The 19,389-nt window shown below is 44.7% G+C and overlaps 1 protein-coding gene across 1 annotated transcript; it reads right to left on the bottom strand.

Moving 5' to 3' along the window:
* Window positions 1-4,023: 4,023 nt before the first annotated feature.
* LOC135366479 (A disintegrin and metalloproteinase with thrombospondin motifs like) lies at window positions 4,024-18,912 on the bottom strand. The gene is made up of 9 exons (XM_064599188.1): window positions 18,746-18,912; window positions 18,576-18,650; window positions 17,069-17,229; window positions 14,688-14,737; window positions 12,498-12,606; window positions 9,586-9,753; window positions 7,585-7,735; window positions 6,015-6,152; window positions 4,024-4,191 (listed from the first exon to the last, which is right to left on the bottom strand). The coding sequence occupies exons 4-9, from the start codon at window positions 14,728-14,730 to the stop codon at window positions 4,042-4,044; spliced, it is 759 nt and encodes a 252-aa protein (XP_064455258.1). The 5' UTR covers window positions 14,731-14,737; window positions 17,069-17,229; window positions 18,576-18,650; window positions 18,746-18,912; the 3' UTR covers window positions 4,024-4,041.
* Window positions 18,913-19,389: the final 477 nt, after the last annotated feature.

The following is a 19,389-nucleotide window of genomic DNA, read 5'->3' on the forward strand; positions in this document are numbered from 1 at the left end:
AAAAAAAAAACGCTATTTTGGTGCGAACCGGGACGGAATCGAAACCGTATACGTTTTTTTCGCTCAGGAGGGAAACCAAAAAATATATTTAACGGTTTTCGGTCCAAGGAAAAACTTAGCCGGTTTGGACTACGGATAGGCGAATGAAACCGACGTCGTGTGCTCTGAAGTCATGTCATGGATACTATACAAGCGTTACGGTTAACGTGGAATCTATGTCGGTATACTAGACCCTTAGGCTGCCTTTGTAATGGTTTATCGTTTGCGCACGCACACAGACTTAGAGGTACATGTGACTCTCTAGCAATGTGCCGTAGTGTTCGTTTTAATTTAGTCCCCGCAAACTCTCCTCAACTAAACAGCGACCCAAGGGGGCTGCATAACGGCTTCCCTATCGGTAGTGTCGCGCAACGCTTCCCTTGTTTGAGAGCAGCTAAGTTGAATACATTTACGTATACACGAGGGCGAGCCCGTGCGAAGTGGCAACTCTTCTGTGGACAGGACACGAAGAAAATAAAACGGAGCCGTCGAGCGCGTTTGTGCTTTCTGGCTAGACAGTAGCAATAGGCATTCGGATGGGACGCGATCGCTCCAATCCAGCAAGAAAGTACTTTACCTCTGACATCACGACAAACAAGTCCGTTTGTAGCATGTGCTTCAAGAAAGGAGAAAGCCCATTTGAACAGACAGTAACCTACAGGAACCAGGAGCTACCAATTTCACACCTGTCTATTAATATTAAATGCCATGTTTACACATGAATAAACGGGTTTACATTTTGTAACATTTTTTTGTGTGTGTGGGGATGAATATTTCCAGCAGAAGCGGAACCGGTTAAAAATCGGTGTGAACCGTTATTTTTTTGCTCCGGAGCAGAACCGGTACCGGATCGTTTATGATGTAACCGGAACGAAAACCGGAACGAAAAAAGTTTCGGTTCGACACCCTGGTAGTCCACCAGTAATGATTATGAGATAAGGAACAAAAGTCTGCACCTCTTAAAAGCACCCTAGCTTATTCAGGTGTAAAGAAGAAAATGTCCTCCTCAATATCATATTTGTGCATATGATAAGGTAAACTGGAATCAAATAACAAAATAAAAATTACAAACTTGTAAACGATATACAGAGCCTCACTGGTAGGCAAGATAATGTTGCAAAGAGGAATCCAGAAGGAGGCTGCACAGCATTTGTCTACTCTGAATACTGGGTTGCAGCTGTCGGCCATGCTGTCTGAACTCAGGTGTTTCAGGCTCTTCTGAGGAAATTACCTCTAAGCGTGATAGCAGAAAAGTGGAGAGAAAAGAACGGATCCATGTGTTCAATATGTTAAAGCGTGGTTGCTAAGGTCATGCTAAACGAAGTCTATTTCTATCAACAATGCATCACCTGAGCTTAGTGAGAAGATTCGGTAACTTCTATTTTGTCTTTTCTTACACTCCCTACTACACCCTCATGTGTGCCCCCCATGCGGCCGCAATCTTCCAACCTTGTTAGACCCAATAACGAAAAGTACTCACACTTTTGCACCGTTTATTAATTAATTAATTAGGTTCGCTGTGCGCAGCCACGCGAAAAATAAATAGAATTAGGTGGATGTTCTTAGCCGGCGTGGGCAGGTATTAGTGATGGCGCTACACCTTTATTCAAACGACACTGAGCTTGGTATCCAGTACGTAGAAGAGCTTTAGCGTCCCCTTCGTAATCCAATCATGGAAACGTTCGCTACGAAGACGGGCAGTCGATGGCACCGCGCTGTTTTCCAATTCCGGCGATCTGATTGCTTCCTGGCGTCCGTCTCGTCACTGAGAAGCATATGACACTGGATGCTCGGCGAAAATTGACGTGAATTAGAGCAACGAACCATCCACATCGTCTCGGTATGTCGGTGAAAACCACAGGATGCGACAGCGATAGAGTGCGACCACCTCGCGGAAGCTGGCGTCATGAAGATTTCCACTCCCGATGAACGTATACGCGTGATGCTACGGCGCATGCTGGCGGAACGACGACCCGACACGTGTCGCGGATCCGGCCGTATTCTGCGTCAAGTTACTCACTGTGTCTCTGCGCGGCGGCTCGCCACAGCGCGGCGCCAGCTGTACTCTCTTCGGAGTACAGCTCCCCTGTGTGTACAGTCCACCCCTGTATGGAACAACCATACAGGGGTGGACATAACATCATTGATTTGGATTTGGTATCGAGAGCAAACCATGTCATCTGGACACTCAGGGCATTATCTTCGGATATTAGTATAGTTTCAACAATAGTTAGGTATTCTATTGGCCTTGGCATACGATTCATAGACGGTAAAGTCGACAACAGCAAACCTCGCTCTACAAATGTAAGAAAATTCTACCAGAGTGTAATAAACGATTACAGATTATTAAAATCCAACAACAAGGAGGTTGAGATGATAACAATGAAAGGAAGTGACATTGTTGAACTGCTTCGAACAAACAGGGAATACGTGGTACGGAAACCGATTAGTGGCATCGAACCTGACTGGCGAAGTATCAATGCAAACTTTTTACATGCTGCGAGGAAAAGCTTTATGTGGCGATTTGCGCATGGGTTACTGCCTATACTGAAACATCATAGAAACATAGGCCACATCCGCAACACGTGCGATTAATGCGGCGGTAACGAATCTTTGCAACATTTTTAGACTGTCCCTTTTTAACGCCAATGCAGGAAAAAATTAGAGAACTTTTTCAATTAGATCAGCTACACTACTCTTCTGTGCGATTTTTGAACCCTGCTCCACTGGGAAAGCCACGTCGGCGGCAGTTTATCGCTGTCATCAGCGAAGTCAGTTATCAAATCTGGAGACTTATGTGCGATATCGCGCACGGCCAAAAACCACAAACTTCCCGCTCCTTTATCGCTCGTTGCAGTAATGAAGTTTTGTGGCTTCTGAGAAAAGAAAAGAAAATGCTATCAAGAAATTATTTCATTAGACAGTGGCCCCCCCCCCCCACCAATTATCTTCAAAGTTGACGCTGAGGATAAACTACAGATGTGTTTCTAACTTTCTTATGTTCTTCTTGCTATACACTTCGTTATACTCTGTTTGTCCCTATTTCACCCTTACCTTATCACCCATCCATTACATAGTCATCCATATACCACAAAATGAAAAAAAAAGAATAATGACCGAATTATTTCCTTTGGGGATATGAGTCATGTGTTTAAGTGGGATGAATGTGAATACCACTGGCGTGGTCCTGCACCCGCAAGTGAGTGACACAAGGTGCAGTCGAGACGACGTCTCAGAAAAGCTGCAAATAAAATGGTAATAAGGCATAGCAACTATTGGCAGCCAATGGTCCTTGTATGTATGTTGGGCCTCTGGCGTGGTTGGGAGACCCCTAAGCCGGCAAATGGCATTTTCTTTAGGGTTTGACCCTCTGACGTGGCAGTAATGCCCTCAAGGCAGCAATTGAGTCCGCGTGAGCCTATCCTCAGCAAATACATTAGTTCTCTCTTTTTTTTCTTAATTTGGACCACGCGGCTACCGTAACGCTGTTGCCAAAATGAATGAATGGATGATTTGGGGACCCCTGTCGTGGCGTAGCCGCCCACAAGTCACCAATGACAAGTGTAAATGTGATTTTAATTTCCCCTCGCTTCAAGGAAGGAGGTCATAATAAGCAAGTACAACAAAAGTACAAAAAAAAAGGAAAAACCCCCGGACGCCCTTTCCTCCGGGAGACCCATAAATGATGCGAACGGGCACCATGAGCTCCTAGTGGCTTAGTCGCCCTATTACCTGATATGAGGCCAGCTGTACTCCCTTCACCGCTCCGTTTAAATTCGGTCCCGCGAAAACTCCTCGCACGACGAAGGTAAAATTTTGGTCCTAGACTCACAGAAACGTTTTCTTTCTGATGAAAACGAGAAAGAAAAAGTCGTTTCACCCCAAAGGTCACACCCTAAATATACTGTGTCAAGCGACCCATATTCCCACCAGAGATGATTCACATAGAGATTTTGCGTATCTTCCCCAAATGAAACAGGACAGTCAAACAAGAAGTGAAGTTTAATAGTTCCTTCTTTTATAAGTCCAGGTGTACCTTCGCCGCGGAGCAGGTGTTGTTGTTGTTGTTGTTGGCGGCGCTTGTGGTTGTGACGTACGGTTGTGGCAGTCCTTGCAGCGTTCGTGCGACTTACACTCTCCTCGAATGCACCGCTGTAATCAATCATGAGAAGATGTAAATATTGTAGGTTCCGTGGCAACTTACAAGCGAACGACAAGTATAGTTGAGTTTCAGTTAATTTAATTACGCTGTCAGAGACTATGCAATTACATGTCAACTGGAATGCATTCAAGCGCTTCCATGACTGATGCCCTTCGGTTGCATTGTCTGCTCTCATGTATGTGACAACCCAACACAAGGATGTGCTTAGCCCATCAGGATATTACTGTAACAAGGTTCGCTGTGCGCACCCATGCGAAAAATAAATGGAGTTAGTAAAAGAAAAGATTCACAAACACGCGCCAGCGCACGCAATTCATATGTGGAGAAACTTCATGTGAGTATTTCACTCGCGGTCTGCAAATCATGGCCTACTGACCCCCCAAACAAAAATAACAAAAAAAGAGAGAGAGAGAGAGAGCAATAACTAGAAGAAAATGGGCATATTTCTCCCATGGTGTGGGAGGTAGTGAAAGCGAAAGCTGTACCATTTTCGGACTATATGGGGTTGAATGGTTTCACGGTTGTGTTTAGAACACACACCTAGACAACTGTTTTCACACCTGCTTTTTGGAAAGGTCTACAACATACCCTTATGTTCAATAGAATATGCCGGAAAGGCGAGGCAGTATGGGTACGTTCCGAATACGGGAATGTTCTTCCCGAGGGCGAGATTGATGCGCTTTCATGTTGGAAGTGATTGGTGCGTCAGCGACACCAGCGCTTTCTATACTGGTTCTTCAGAGAAAGCTAGGCGGCGCACAAAACGCCCCCTTGCGTGGCCGCCCCGTTATCATGGGTATGGTACATAACGACAAGTGCACAGCTCCGGACAATTGTGGTGCTGCAGGCGGTGTGACGTTACGGGTGTGTGATGTTATGTCACTGCTGGCATTCGCTATCCCACGTGATGTTATGACACCATGCCCCGTTGACGTCATGAATTTTGTTCCTCCTATGTCCGCCATAGTCATGCTTATTGCCGCCGAAACCTCCCTCATACGGCTATTGCTGTAACAATGGGCTTTAAAACTTGTTTTCTGGACCACATTACCACGAACGAACCTCCTTCCATTGAGTTTTGTCTCGGTTATCCGGAATTTCTTATCCGTGTCCGGAGAGCAAGTACAGAACCAATCTTCTATGGCGTACGTCATTCTGATTTGCTTATCCGCCAAAATGTCAACGTCATCAGTTCCCGGCATGTGTTGTGTTCGCATTATTCCGGAAGAGTGTCACATCATCTCACCAGTCATTCTGTACTGTTTCACTCCCCGTTCTCCATAGGTCGTTCAGAGGTCCCTTTTAGTGTGCGTGGAAAAGGAAAAGGTGCCCTGTATCCACCGGGCTCAAGAAATCCACATATGGACGTCAATGCCCAGGCCATCCAAAAGCATGGTCTGTCTTTTGGCCTATGCCGAAGACATTTGCAACAAGACAAAAACATATGCGCGGGTCCAACTTTCTGAGACATCACCGTTCTTTGAAGAGAAGGGTGACACAGCGGGTGCAGTCGCTGTGGCCCAAATTTTGTTACACACGTGCCTATTAATTCCAAGCAGTTCACTTCGCATGTTATGGCCTAAGCTGCCCTTGCGCCATTAAACTCCAAATCATCATCATCACTCCGCATGTAACACTGTTTTCGTTGTTTCCTTTTCAGGAATATATAAGACGCCTCCCAAATTGTTCGGGTTTCCCCGGAAGTTTGTATGATTCGGTTATCCGGAAACTCATTATCCGGGCGCGTTGGAACGGCTCCCGAGCTTTCCGGATAATCGAGAAATGGCGCGGATACTAATATTGATCACATTACCTTAGTTTTGTCGACACGGTCACAACGGGAACCGTCCAGTCCGTTTGCGTTTCCATTCTTCCAATACGTATTATACCCCACAGTGTAGTTGTTGCTTTTACAAGGAATCTTACATCCATTTCCAGAAAGGCCAGTTTTCTGAAATGAATAATACAAGTGCAGGCGGCGTCAGCGTCACGTTACCTACAGGTTGAGACTAGAGGATGCCGAAGGTACACGTAATCGAAACGGCATCATCATAAAGGTCACATGTACACTTCCGTATACACATGTTGCTGCTCGTGGTAACCTGAGTTATTTGTTTGTTCCCTGTATATTCACGATAATTCCAGGAGGAAGATAGCGACTCCGTTGAAATATGATAGACATAGTTTATTTGTCGTCAGCAGTATGGGACTGCTAGGACAAGCCTGTTACGCAGTCCCATATGTAACACCGCGTAATATAATAGGTAGACGAATATAGTTTTGTGAGACAACATTTGACATCTCAACTAAATTCAAAGAAAATGCCAGGCTATAAAACAAGAGTAGAGTGAACACGACTACGATCGATTGATGCACGCTGTCAATGTACCTAAACACTAAACTAAACTAACTAAATGTGCACAGTTATCATAAAACAACCCTCATGGAATTCAAACCAAGATGAGAAATACGAGGAGTAATCGGTGAACTGGAGGAAAACCACCCAACAAGAAGGGAATATGTTTAATACAAAGTAACAAAAAAGAGAAGAGAAAGGCAAGGCAGGCATCCAACAGGGTTTTGCATGCAGGCAAGGAAATACACTTCAACTTTTCTGTTGAATAGCTATTACTTTGGCACATGTCAAATCGCAATGCATTCAACAAGTCCGTCCCGGCTTAAGACAGTGTGTGTATTCCATAGTTAGTGCGCGTTGAGGATAGACGGGAATATAGAAAATCCCGTCGTAGGCAGATATGGGGAAGCTCAATTAGCCAGGGTCACAATATGTCGCAGGTCAGCAGTGTAGATTGATCTATATGTCTGCGAATTAAATTTCACTAATGCGCAAATCTCCATATCGGAGAAGAGCGAGAAAGCAACAGTGTTGCAATCAGCTGGGACCGATCGGCTACGGCTTTCTGCAATATGTCAGTTTCACCTAACATGAAATTCAACTTGGAGAAACCAAATGGGAGGGGGGGGGGTGCAGTGCACAAAGTAATGGAAGCATGCCGTGCAGGTTCAGAGTCACGAACGCCGTACCGCAGTGGTTTATCCAGAATCCCAAGCACGGAGGGGTGTCGGGAAAAATTAGGGGTGTGGGGGTCATCATTATAATTACGTCATTACAGCTTAGCATATCATTACCGACATGTGTCTAAAGCTGAAATCGCAAGGGCAGCCCCTGTAGGGAGCACACAGGTGAGAAAGTTAAGGGGGGGGGGGGGGTCACTAAACATTTTGGACGGTGTTAGGGGGGTGTAGGGGGTTCTGGATAAATTACTGCCGTACCGGACACAATGCTGTGCCATGTGCATGCCGATGTCGATAGGTCAAGCATCCAAATTTTTGGTATCGTCAAAATGACGTACTATACTTACCCTATCGAACCTAAACGTGTAGCCCGTTTCGTGTGCGAAGGTAGTTTGACAAAGTTTATCCAGCGATACTCTATCTCCTGGTAGAGCGTCAGTCTTAACACGATCGCTTTTCCCGCTGTTGTTGTAGTACAGGCATAGCTTGTCGGCGAGCCTGGAGAAGAATCGAGAACACTGATGTTAAGGATCGTCGAAGTCATATGGAACTGGTGGTGTCGGCGTCGCTACGGCGACATATCAGTATAGGCCCTTAGCGTCCTTCCTTGAGGTATATCGCTCCAGTATGAACAACCCCCCCCGCCCCCCCCAGATGCTTCATATGATGTTATTGCAGGCGGAAATAAAAATAAAAGGGAGAAATATAATTCATCACACGACAAATTGGGATACTCCCATAAGCAGAACGCCCCAATCCCCCAGAAAGAAAGGAGAGAAGGAGAGAGAGGGAGAAAAAAAACAGCCGCTTTCGCCATCCCTACGTGGAGGCCACCAAATCAAAACAGGCCAGACAATCCAAACAGGCCAGATCATCCGCATTGTTCACGTTGAAGAAGTTGAAAATTGTTCCAATTACTATACAGTTGGTCTGACCCATCCCTCCGGCACACATGCAGGGTGTCACAGCTAAGTGCGAACATATTTTAAAATATATATATATATATATTTCACTTATTCCGAGATTAAGTCAATTGCAGTACACCGTGTGCTGACGGGCACTCCTTAGGAGGGCATTAGCAAACTCTCAAGGCAATGTCTTAACTAACTTTCAGTAATTAACTTTAATTACAAAAGATACGAAGTTGTCCCAATGAGGACATCTGGTGCCTTCGCTCATCTGATGCCAGAGCAGTTTTCAGAACAAAACTCCGTTTGATATATCATCTGCAAAAAATTCGTGAAGGAACACAATTTTTTTTCTTTATTTTGTTCATCGCGCATCTTGCGAGACGCGTCTTTCCTTCACCCCGAATGTGAGAGTGTGAAGGAGCTCACTGCCGCCTCGTGCGTCGAAGGTGTGCTTTAACTTGGGGAACGAAACAAAAACAAATGTGTTAAACGCTAACACGAACTCCAAAAAGTAATAAGAGGAAGGAAAAGAAGGAACGAGAGAAAAAGAAACAAAAAAAGAGAGAAGAAAAGAAGAGGAAAAAAAAGCAAAAGAGAAAGGAGGAAGCAAGACAAACAATCAAAGAAAACAAGCAAAACAGAACGGAAGAAGCACAAGAAAGAACCAAAGGCTTATGATAACGGACGTCTAAAGGATCCACCAATGACTCTTCCTAGAGTTTTTTTTTTTTTTTTGCAAGCTTTGGATTGTGACGGAAGGAGTGTAGGGGTATGACCTGGTATTTTACCGATAGAGAGGTAATGCTGGGACCCATCGACTGCTGCTGATGCAAATAGCCAATTAGGGAAGCCATGACGTGGCCTTTGAAAGTGCGATCCGAATTGGGGGAGAACGCAATGAAGGAAGGAAGGACGGACTTCGTCATTACCCGTTGCGGTTGGTTTTGAATTTGTATCCTGAGTCTGATTTCTTTACCGTCTGCATTTTACGTACTGAGGAGCGAGCAAATTTTTGCTTACCATTTTGCTTACCATTGCGCATTTGCTTACCATTTCACTGGCTTTTCTACCGTTCTACCTTGTCCAACCGCATCTGTTACCATTCGGGGATCGTTCCAGTCAAAACGGGACGAAACAGCCGTCCCAAAGCAGACTGGCGGGACAGCGGTAGCAGGAGCGCAAAAGCGGGACCCGTCCCCCCTCACTTGGTACGTTTGAGCACATTATCGCGGACACGAAAATATATTAGGTGTGGCTTTCGCTTTATCCTTACTTCCCGCACGGGTTCAATCTCGAGAACATGCTAGAGAGGTGCTCATATATATCATGGGCACGTATACCGGACCTCCGGTCACGCGACTGCGTCAGTTGGGTTACAAGGATCCTCACCAACACCGCAAGCTGCAAACGTGTCTCGTTGTTCTGTCGACGACTTACTCGGAAACAAACAGTATCTGCTTAGCACAGCAGTGGGAAAATTGGAACTGTCTGTTGTCCTGTGTTACGTAGCTCATCAGGTAGCCATCATTCCAGGGACATCCTTTCGCGCCTGGATGGCCTTCCATGTGCTCATAAGGTTCCTCGCCATCGTGGACACACCCGAGACTAAAATGAAGAAAACACTGGGTAAACATTTTTGGGAACAAGATTAAGCGCGGTCAGCTGCGCTTCAGCTCAGCTTTCATTGTTTCCTATTCTGCTATTTTCGCTTTTAATTGAAACTCCGTAACTATCATCATCATCATCATCTCATCATCGTATTTCTATGTGTGTGTGTGTAGCCAAAGAGTAATTACTAAATTATAGTAATTGGTGATATTTGAGTTACATACTCTTTTCAAAAGGACGTCCGACTGCAAATGTAACTAAGGAGCAAAAACGTTCTGCGAACGATATACAATCTGTAAACGATAAAAAACGCCCTGCATATTGGCAGGTGTTGCCCTTGTCAATAAAGATGAAACATTCTTTGGCTTCTTTGCCTTTTCTTTTGACCTTCAATTCCTGTAGAGAATTGTCCACACAGTTTCTGTAGGAGGTCTTTGGCCTTTCTTTTTTCCTGAAAGTCTAAAGAGGCCGCGCCAAAGGAAATTTATTGACTCCCTTTGGAAAAAAGACAAGTCAGTAGGTAGCCCAAAGAACGACCAAAAAAGGATGTTCCGACAGAAACACGAAAATATAGGGGAAAATGTAAAGTGGATTACTGTTGCGGTCACAGGCTACGCGATCAGGGGTTACGCATTCCTCGAGCAGGAAAGAGAAAAAGGCACGGGGGCTTCATGTGATAGCACAAACGTATGTAATCCCGTGAATGGGCTGAGAATGATTAAGTCAAGAGATCCCTGCATGATTTCACAGCAGTTAAGTAAAATAAATAAATAAATAGTCCAATAAATTAGGACTTATGCAAGAAGGGAGCAAGAAAGACGTGGGTAAACATCCCCCCCCCCTCGACTGAGCCAGATCGGCGAACACACCTGCAATGCCGGTACTTAATACTTAAGTATTTGCGCTGCATTATTAAAAAGGAAAAGCTCGCGTTTCTGCTTTCATTAATTCTGGTAACACCTGGTATTTATTCTTAGTTTTTTTTTTTATATTGGCATTTTCAGCGTGCACCTTTCCTGCTCCATTACTTGCTCTTGGTGAATCACGGTGAGCAACATTGTCTAGTTCCCAAACCAAGCCAATCCGTTCCTTCGTCGTTTGTTTCTTTGCCATTTTGCCGGAAAGTGTCGTGGCGCCATTTACAAGTTCTCTGACAAGTTAGCTCTACTTTTTTTTCTTTTCTCGCGTTTCAACTGGCTTTTTGTTTTGGTGAAGTGTTCCAATGTGGGCACGCTGCACGTCTATCCGATCGAAAACTTCCAGGACGTTGATGCTGATTTACGGATGCTGTAAAACGTAGACGATTTGCGAGGAAAGAAATTCGTCGTCAAATGGATTTCCGACACAGATATGCTTCCGAGGCTTATATTGTGGCTACAGGGGAGTCTTCTAATGTTTTATTTATTTCAACGTATTAAGGGAGGGATAAATCTGATGATGATAAAAAGTAGTTGTAGCTGCTGCATGTAGCGAGATGCACTGCACGTGTTTGTCCGATAGCGCTCAGCTCATCTTTTATTTTTTCAAGCGCCTATAGACGATTTCAGTTGCATACCTAATGGTTCACACCGTCTGTATTAGAGCGCATAATACAGTCGGGGATACTTGTTTATTCCACTGTTTATCACGATGACGGTGTAGCATAACTGGTGTATAATTAATCAATGGAAGTATAAATGGCCACCTTTTGCCCACATATTGTGGGTAGGCGTGGGGGATGTGTGATATACCCATATTACGTGTACATACAGCGGATTTGAAAATATTTAGGAGAGCAATATTCTGTTTTCAATCAAATGCTGAAAATTCTGCTTTCCCTCAAGGAACACAAAGTGGAAAGTGGACAAGCACCAGCCTACGTACGACCAAGGAAAGCCTCGCGTAAATGCTTTCGAAAATGAACTGACTCAATAAAGTACACTAGTTCACATGTGCTCTTGCCTTCCTGTTCCTTAATACTTCACAGAAAATTGAATTAAATTTGTGGCCAAGGCAACCCGAGACAACGTGGTATATACAGGGGTGAGGAAGTAATCAAAAGAAAAGTCAATGTCTTTCAGCAGATGTTCAAAGCAGAGTGTGTTCACTTTCAAAAGGAAGCCCAAAGGAAGTCCAGAGCAGAATTGTGTTTTAAATCCAAATTAGTTGTCCAAAGCAACTCCCAGGAATTTTCCATTTAAAATCTATAGAATTCTAATAACATGCTTATTGACTCTTTTGACTTATTTCTATAGGATTTCTATTGCATTAACAAATATTCTTTCATAAAGGCATGTGGTATCTCCTCTGCGGAGAACGGTGTAACAGTGACCTGGATAGCAATTACTTAGCTGCTGTGCCTTAGCTGGGCAACGTTTCCGAATGTCGAGAGTTGGCCTGCCTAAAGCCTGTCGTAGAGTTCGCACAACAGATAATACACTGTGTATTTGTACGTTAACTGGACTTTTTTTTTTCACCCCATCCAATAAAACGTACAGTTGGTATCTTAAAAGGCTAAACAAGGCTAAAACATTGGCTGGTTGGTACGACATCGTTAAACACGGCAAAAGCCCTGAGGGATAGGGCGAACAAACTGACGGCGCCGAATAAATGTTAGTATAGCTTTGCACGGGGGAAAAGCCTCGACAGTTTCTTTAGGTTCGTTGGGCAGTGTCTCTACAAGTTAAATATGATAGTCGTCCTTCTAACTGACCTTCCTCGACTGCCGTAAGTGCAACACCACATCCTTCTATACTACTTACTTGTGAGCCAACTCGTGGGCCATAAGACGCACTACATTGAAAGACCAAGCCTTGTCTTCCACCACAGACGTTTTTGAAAAGTCACATACACCCGCTAAGTACGCCAGACCTGCGAAGATGATATGCGATAAGGCAAATTTCAACGCGAGTGCAGCTGAATTATTTAACACAAAATAATGAAACTATCAGCATTATCAGGGCCAAGCACAATGATGCCCACTTACGCTGTGGTGTCCCCTTCACAAAAGTTGGCTTCCCCTCTTTATAGAATTATTAACTTCATTTATAGACTGTGTCTATTATCCATACACTGCTACTTTCTATCCACTTAATCTAACGGAAGTGTACAGAATTCCCGTTCACAACCTATATTTTTTTAAACAGTGCTGCTTTCTACTTTTTATACACGCGACCTAAAATCATTCTATACAAGTTCTACAGGCACATATATATATACAACGTAGATGAAAACCTTTGTATATACATGGTGTCTATAGCAGTTGTATAGAATGGTTATGGTTCGCGTGTATAGAAAATAGAAAGCAGCACTGGTTTTTAAGAAAATAATAGCTTGTCAATGGGAGTCCAGTATCTTACAGTTCCAATTGACAAGCTATGATATTGTCACGAAGCGAAATATTTCTAACGAGCGCTGCTTTCTACATCTACACGTGAGACGTATAGGCATTTTACAGACACATGTATGTACACAACTTAGACGAGATTTGAGAAAGCGCAATAATAATGTAATGACAAATGTGTAAAATTCTTAATGAATACGTTGCTAATATTGAGAAGTTTACAACTGAGATGCTACAGCAGCACGGATTGTGGTGACTTCAGTAGAAATGTGGTGTCGGCTGTAACAGTAGTCCTCCCAATCAAGTCCCTTGCAGAATGTTACACGGACCATTCATTGCGAGATAGAGAGAGAACAGAGAGGAACGCGGGGGCGATTGCGTGGCACTGCGCATGCTTGACTTTCGGTGGACCTAGTGAATGTCAACCAAAAGCAGTAGGAACCGAAGACGTTATGTCGATGGTGAATTAATGCTCCAAGCATTTCCTCACTTCGGCGTTATGTGTATGCGTAACTGAGTTTATCTTAGGCACTTCACTCTTCAATTTGGCTCTTCGTGCAGGACTCTAGAATTCGCAGAGGCTCTCAAGGCAAGCACTGTACAGGCCTCTTTTTTTTTTTTCGTTAGATAACTTTATAAAAGAAACTAGCAGAGCAAAATAGATGCTGTTTTTGCAGTTGATGCGGTAGGTTTTGCAGTTGTTCCACTTATATGACTACACGAACATTTTCTAGAAAAAATCGAATCTAAGAATGCCGATTTCTACTGAAAATCTGTTATTTATTGGCTCTGATGGGTGTTTTGGTAGGACGTTTACTGATTCTTAAATATTTTTAACACTCCAGATCACTCCATTTTTTTACGCTCCAGCTGTCAAGTAAATATTCGCTGTCTAAAGGAAGGTGTACATTTTGTATAGAACGTCTATGCGCTGGTTGAATAGACTTTCTATAGAATGGGGCTGTGACTATAGAATTTATAAACATGCCCAGTCAAAATAGGTTATAAAGTCCTTATCTTCTGTAAACACATTTTATTGACACTTCCACAAAAAGTACGTAGACATTAGACAAAGTTTTTTTCTAAGCGTCGAAGAGGCGAGAGAGGTTTACAAGTAGGGGTTGACTAGTGCACCTTGTTCTTCGCAGATTCTACCTACGGCTCCAACTGTCCTTCAGGTATACGTCTGTAATACAGTATAGTTCATTTACAGAAAGAGCAGTATTAATGTCGCAACTGCTACCCATATAGGTGGACGGGCCTAAAGTAAGCGTGCAGCAAAAAGGTTGCTGCTCCATGCACAGAAGAATGGGCATTGGTATTTTCAAGTGCTGTGCACAGTTATGCCTTTCATGCAGTGAGAGAAAGTAGCGCAACTCATGTCATCTTGTCCCTGACTGGAGATATGGGCGAAGGGAATATCCGTAGGAAGTGTTTTTACCGGGTGATATTTCACTCACGCCTTCAAACGGTGTATCCTTTCCCGGTGACAATACTGGGGCATCCTATCAGATTTCCCATGGTTTGCATACAGTGTCTATGTTGTAGAGTGGCGTATGGGGCCTTAATACTTTAAACAGAAAGTCAATCCATTTCAACGTCAACTTACCCGCCACGTCGCGAGTCACCACGTTTCCGTTAAGGGAGTACATATCTCGCCTGTATAGGAAGAAACAGACATAATACGACACAATACATGGACAATAAATGGATACGCCGGTCCCCAACGGTCATATGGTAGCTCGTCTGCTTTCTCATCCGCGTACAGATGCGCTCTTCGGAAAGTTTGGTCAAAGCAATTTGAACTCTAGTCAAATTGAACTTGGATAACCGAACCAAGGCCGAGCACGTTATCGTGGCAGTACCTTCCGGCTACATCGAAGGAAGGCTTCGCTGGAAGGCCTGAGATGTCCGGAGCACGCACGCAGAGAAAACGACCCTAGATTGAACGTTATTCCCATGGAACATAGAAATCCTACGGAGAGAGTCTAGAAGGAAAGGCGGGGAGGATGATCGGAGGACAGCGAGGAGAGGACTTGAACGGGGCTCTCACTCTCTCAATGTGTTCGCCCGGAGGCAACCATATTGAATCAGCCCAGAGAACGTCACGTATTTTCAGACCGTGAAAACAGGCGCGGGTCCGAAAACTGTTGGCAACGCTTGCTCCGCCGCTTCCATTGGCAAGGGATTTTGTCACTCTCCGCTCCTACCAAGGCTGATCGAGGCAGCTGAGGCGCCAGTGCGAAGTGACGTACATGGACGCTTGGTGTGTGTGCCGTTTACGTGTTTCACCTTTGAGCACAGGCCTCGTTTTCTAATTGGTGCGCTGTGGGTACGTTATGCTATCAGCTAAGCTTAGCGGTACGAACTCTTGCATTACGAGTTTAAAAGTAACACGGTTTTGCCTTTGATTGTTTCTTAGTTTTACGGAAACAATTCAGACTAGAGAGTTTATGTATTTCCTGTAGTCGATGAACGACATGTTGAATAAATTATATTTGAGAAGTATATAGGTATGTTTTTTTTTCTGAAAGTGAACTATTATTCAATTTGTTTTTCTTAAACAAATATATCATATTGTGCGTCAAAATTCTTTTCACAAGAAGTGTATTTCCCACGGACCTTTTAAAACTTTTTCTTTCTTTTTTTTAAAGGAAGGATTCGAAAGATCTGCGATTCATAAGATTCGTGGATTCGCGGAACCTACATTGGATTCGGATTCGTCCCATCTTCAATATCTACGCTCTTTATATGAAGTCCTGCAACACCGGCGACACGTGTTCTCCTCCCCCTCCCCTCGAGGTTTTGCAGTCCCCATCGAACCTTCGGAGGCTGTCCAATACAGGTCGTATACCAATGCCTATGCATGCCATCTATCAACCCCTTCCACCCGTTTATTTATTTATTCCTTCTTCTTTTTTTTTCGTACGTCGATTTTTGCGAAAACTACTCGGCGGGTGGGCGATTTCAGATATTGCCCTTGTGCTCCGCAGGGGGCCCTCCGTCGCCCAAGTCACGCGCATCGCGCAATGCGTCGTGGGAAATGGTTTGCATTCATGCTTGCCTGCCTGCTGCTTCGGACGGGGGGAAAACCGAAACCGTTTGCGCTCTACTTCTTCTGTCTGAAGTCTGACTCATGAAAACTAGATCCCAAGATGCAGTGGGACATTCGCAACACGGCGCTCTCTAGCGGGCCATCCATGCAATTTCTGCAATCGTCTGCTGAAGCTGCATTATCCTTTCCCGAACGCGTCCGTGTACGTATGTCCTAAAGAAGGACGTCGGGGCACTGCGTCCGGAGAGAGCCTACAGCCCATCGGGCGTCGCTGTCTGGAACGGGAGAAACTACCTCACCTTATTTCTCTCATCAATTCAACAATTCGAATTCCGTGCACAGGTGTGCGCCTCCTTACTCGGCTTATCGGCGGGTAGAGCGATAGCATCCGCGACCCCCCCCCCCCACACACACACACAGCCAGAGACAATTTTTTTTTTTTCTGCACCCGTCTGGAACACTCGTTCATACACTGTTAAAACATAACTTCACCAGATGGCGCGCTCCTAGCCAACCATCATTCCAAATCATAGCATTCTGTGTCATGATTTGTTCAAAACAAGGGGAAGCGCATATCTGGGAAAAGCATAATGTGTCTCAGATAGGCGCCTCCTCCCATTTTCAACAAATCAATGCACAGAATGATATCACTATGATGGTTGGCTAGGAGCGTGCTATGTGGTGAAGTTCTGTTTGAACAGCGTAGAGCACACTGCTCGGTCGCTTACTTTGGCAGTCTTTTTGGTTGGTTTTGTGGCAAAATCTGTTTTTAGGGCAAAGTCGGATAGAAAGGACGGCTTTCTATCCGAGGAAGTATTTTTGTTTGACTGTTTTCTCGAAGTCTTGTTATTGGGCGTGACATAGATAAAAATTGCGGAGTACAATTAATGTTTCGCGGCTGAGCACCATGATGGTCGTGAAAGTCTACAACGTACCCTGTGACAAAGGAAAGCAAATCCGCTCCGTAAAATATGTTGGCATGGCTGTTCTTGTAAAAATCTCTGAATGCAGCAAGCGTGCTGTGAATGTCGGCATACTGGTTCCAGCTTGCACCTTGCACCTTGTAAAACTTCACAAAGTTCGCTTCCTCTTTGCCCTAAAAAAGAAGAAATAAGACGACATTTTATGAATCTTCAAGTTTCTTTCTTGGGCAGGGCACTTTGAACAGGGCGATGAACGGCGCACCATTTGCATTCACCGAAAGCGCCTCACTGGCTACAAAAGCGAACAACATTGTCCAAATACGTGCTGTTGTTTCAAGGTTCTTATCGAAACATGCAGGTCTGTCACTTTTTTTTTTCTCTGAAACGTGGAATGCAAGATCACGTCAATGTAAATTCGCTTATTCCCCAGTAACACCGAATATCCTCTGGACGTACGAATAATGTCCCAACGGATTCACATGTCCGATGGATATCTGAATAATATGTATCGGCCGTACGAATCCGCTAAGACGTTATTTGTATATTCAGAGCATATTATGGTGTTGTTAGGGTTCTACCCCTGTCCGGCACGACACTCGGCAAAGTGTCACGGTGTCATCTAATTGGGAGTGCCCACACTCTTAAAAATGAACTTCACCACATAGCACGCTACTAGCCAACCACCATCCCGAATGACAACGTTCTCGCCCCTGATTTGTTGAAAACGGGAGGAGGAGCCTATTTTGTGCCGTGCATAATAGCACAAAATAGGCTCCTCCTCCAGTTTTCAACAAATCTAGTGTGAATCTAGTGCGGTGAAGTTCATTTTTAAGAGTCCAGTACCAAAATTTGAAAGGGCGGCTCACGGTTAGGGCATCCACACGATGTAAGCAATTGGCAACTGACAGGGACATAAATGGGCGGGGATATCAGCCGGGGCGGCCAGGAGTCGGACACCCGCGGGACGCTTGCGGCATAGCGCAAGGTCAAGCGCGCCAAAAGTTCCGGTGCTTATCACTGTTATTCGTGGTCTCTTAATGGAGTGAGAAAGGTAGATTTCCGAATTTCCCATTTATACTGCTCGTCTGATATCCTCACCTGCAGGAGGAGAAAAGATGGTCCCCTTCATTTGTGAGGAAGGTGACCTTCACCACGTCACGAGAGCATCGTGTCGGCCACCCGCGGCTGCTTTCTCCGGCTGTTTTTTTTTCTTTTTCTTCTTCTGTTTTTTTTTTTTTTTTTGTAAATGCTCTTGCACAGCTATAATGCACCGCAGAGCTAGAATATTTTGCATGGTGACTCCTTTTAGACAGCTTGACAGACGAGGCAGGATTTCTAGCGAAGTTAAATGTCACCTCATTGCTCCTTTAATAAAGTTAAGAAATGTGTCTGTTGTACAGTTTAGTGTTGCACGGCAAGCGAATTCCACAGGCAAGAGGGCGCGCTCTGTGTTTGATTTCCCATTCTTAAAGGCGCACTGAGGAAAAGGACTGGAAAAAAGGTAGAGTGAAACACGTACATATTCGTAAAACGTAAATGCGATGGCGACAATTTCGACTTCCAGGGTCTTCACTGTCTTATACTTCAGATTGATCTGCGAAAATATGTGAGAGAGTAAAACAGAGTTTTGAGTCAACGTTATGGGGTTGGTCAAAGTTGCCGGACGGAAACACAAGCGCGTAAACTTACGGAGTTGATAGCTGCTCCGAAGTACAAAATTGCGTCTGTCGTATTCTTTTTGAACTGTGCAAATAGGAGGCTGCCCACAACGATGTGCGTTTCTGGTCGGGCAAAGTTTTTGTATATTCGGCCCCTCTGCAAGAAAGAATGTGCCGTGAGTTGTTGATTAGGTTTACAATGACACTAACCCCCGCTTGCACCAGCGACGCTCAACGCTATACCGACTTCACGGAGCCCGCTGAGCTAGATTCCCGTTTCCGTGCGTTGTAGCTACAGCGCTCCTGAGACTACCACCGTTCTCAAAACCGGCTCAAATCTCGCCACAGGGAAACCGTCCTTGGCGACGGTTCAGGGAGTTGAACCGAGTTCATGTGAACAGCTGTTTATACGTTTCTGTATTGAAAGATGTCGTGTGGTGACGTCAAAGAATGGCTTTCGGGCATTTACTATGGAGATGAATAGGTTTTTCTGTGGATAAGTAGTAATAGGGGGTATCGAGTGAGGCCAGATGTCATTTAGATCTATAGGTGTCCTGGTTCGAACCCCACAGCGTCTGGGACACCGTCGCGTGTGCGGAGGGCGCGGCGCCAGTGCGGAGGGTTGTCCGCGCGCTTATCGGCGGAGGAGGGCTGCGCGTGCGCTCATCGTAGCGT

The sequence above is a fragment of the Ornithodoros turicata genome, chromosome 8, assembly GCF_037126465.1.
Source record: "Ornithodoros turicata isolate Travis chromosome 8, ASM3712646v1, whole genome shotgun sequence".
NCBI classification, from domain to species: Eukaryota; Metazoa; Arthropoda; class Arachnida; order Ixodida; family Argasidae; genus Ornithodoros; species Ornithodoros turicata.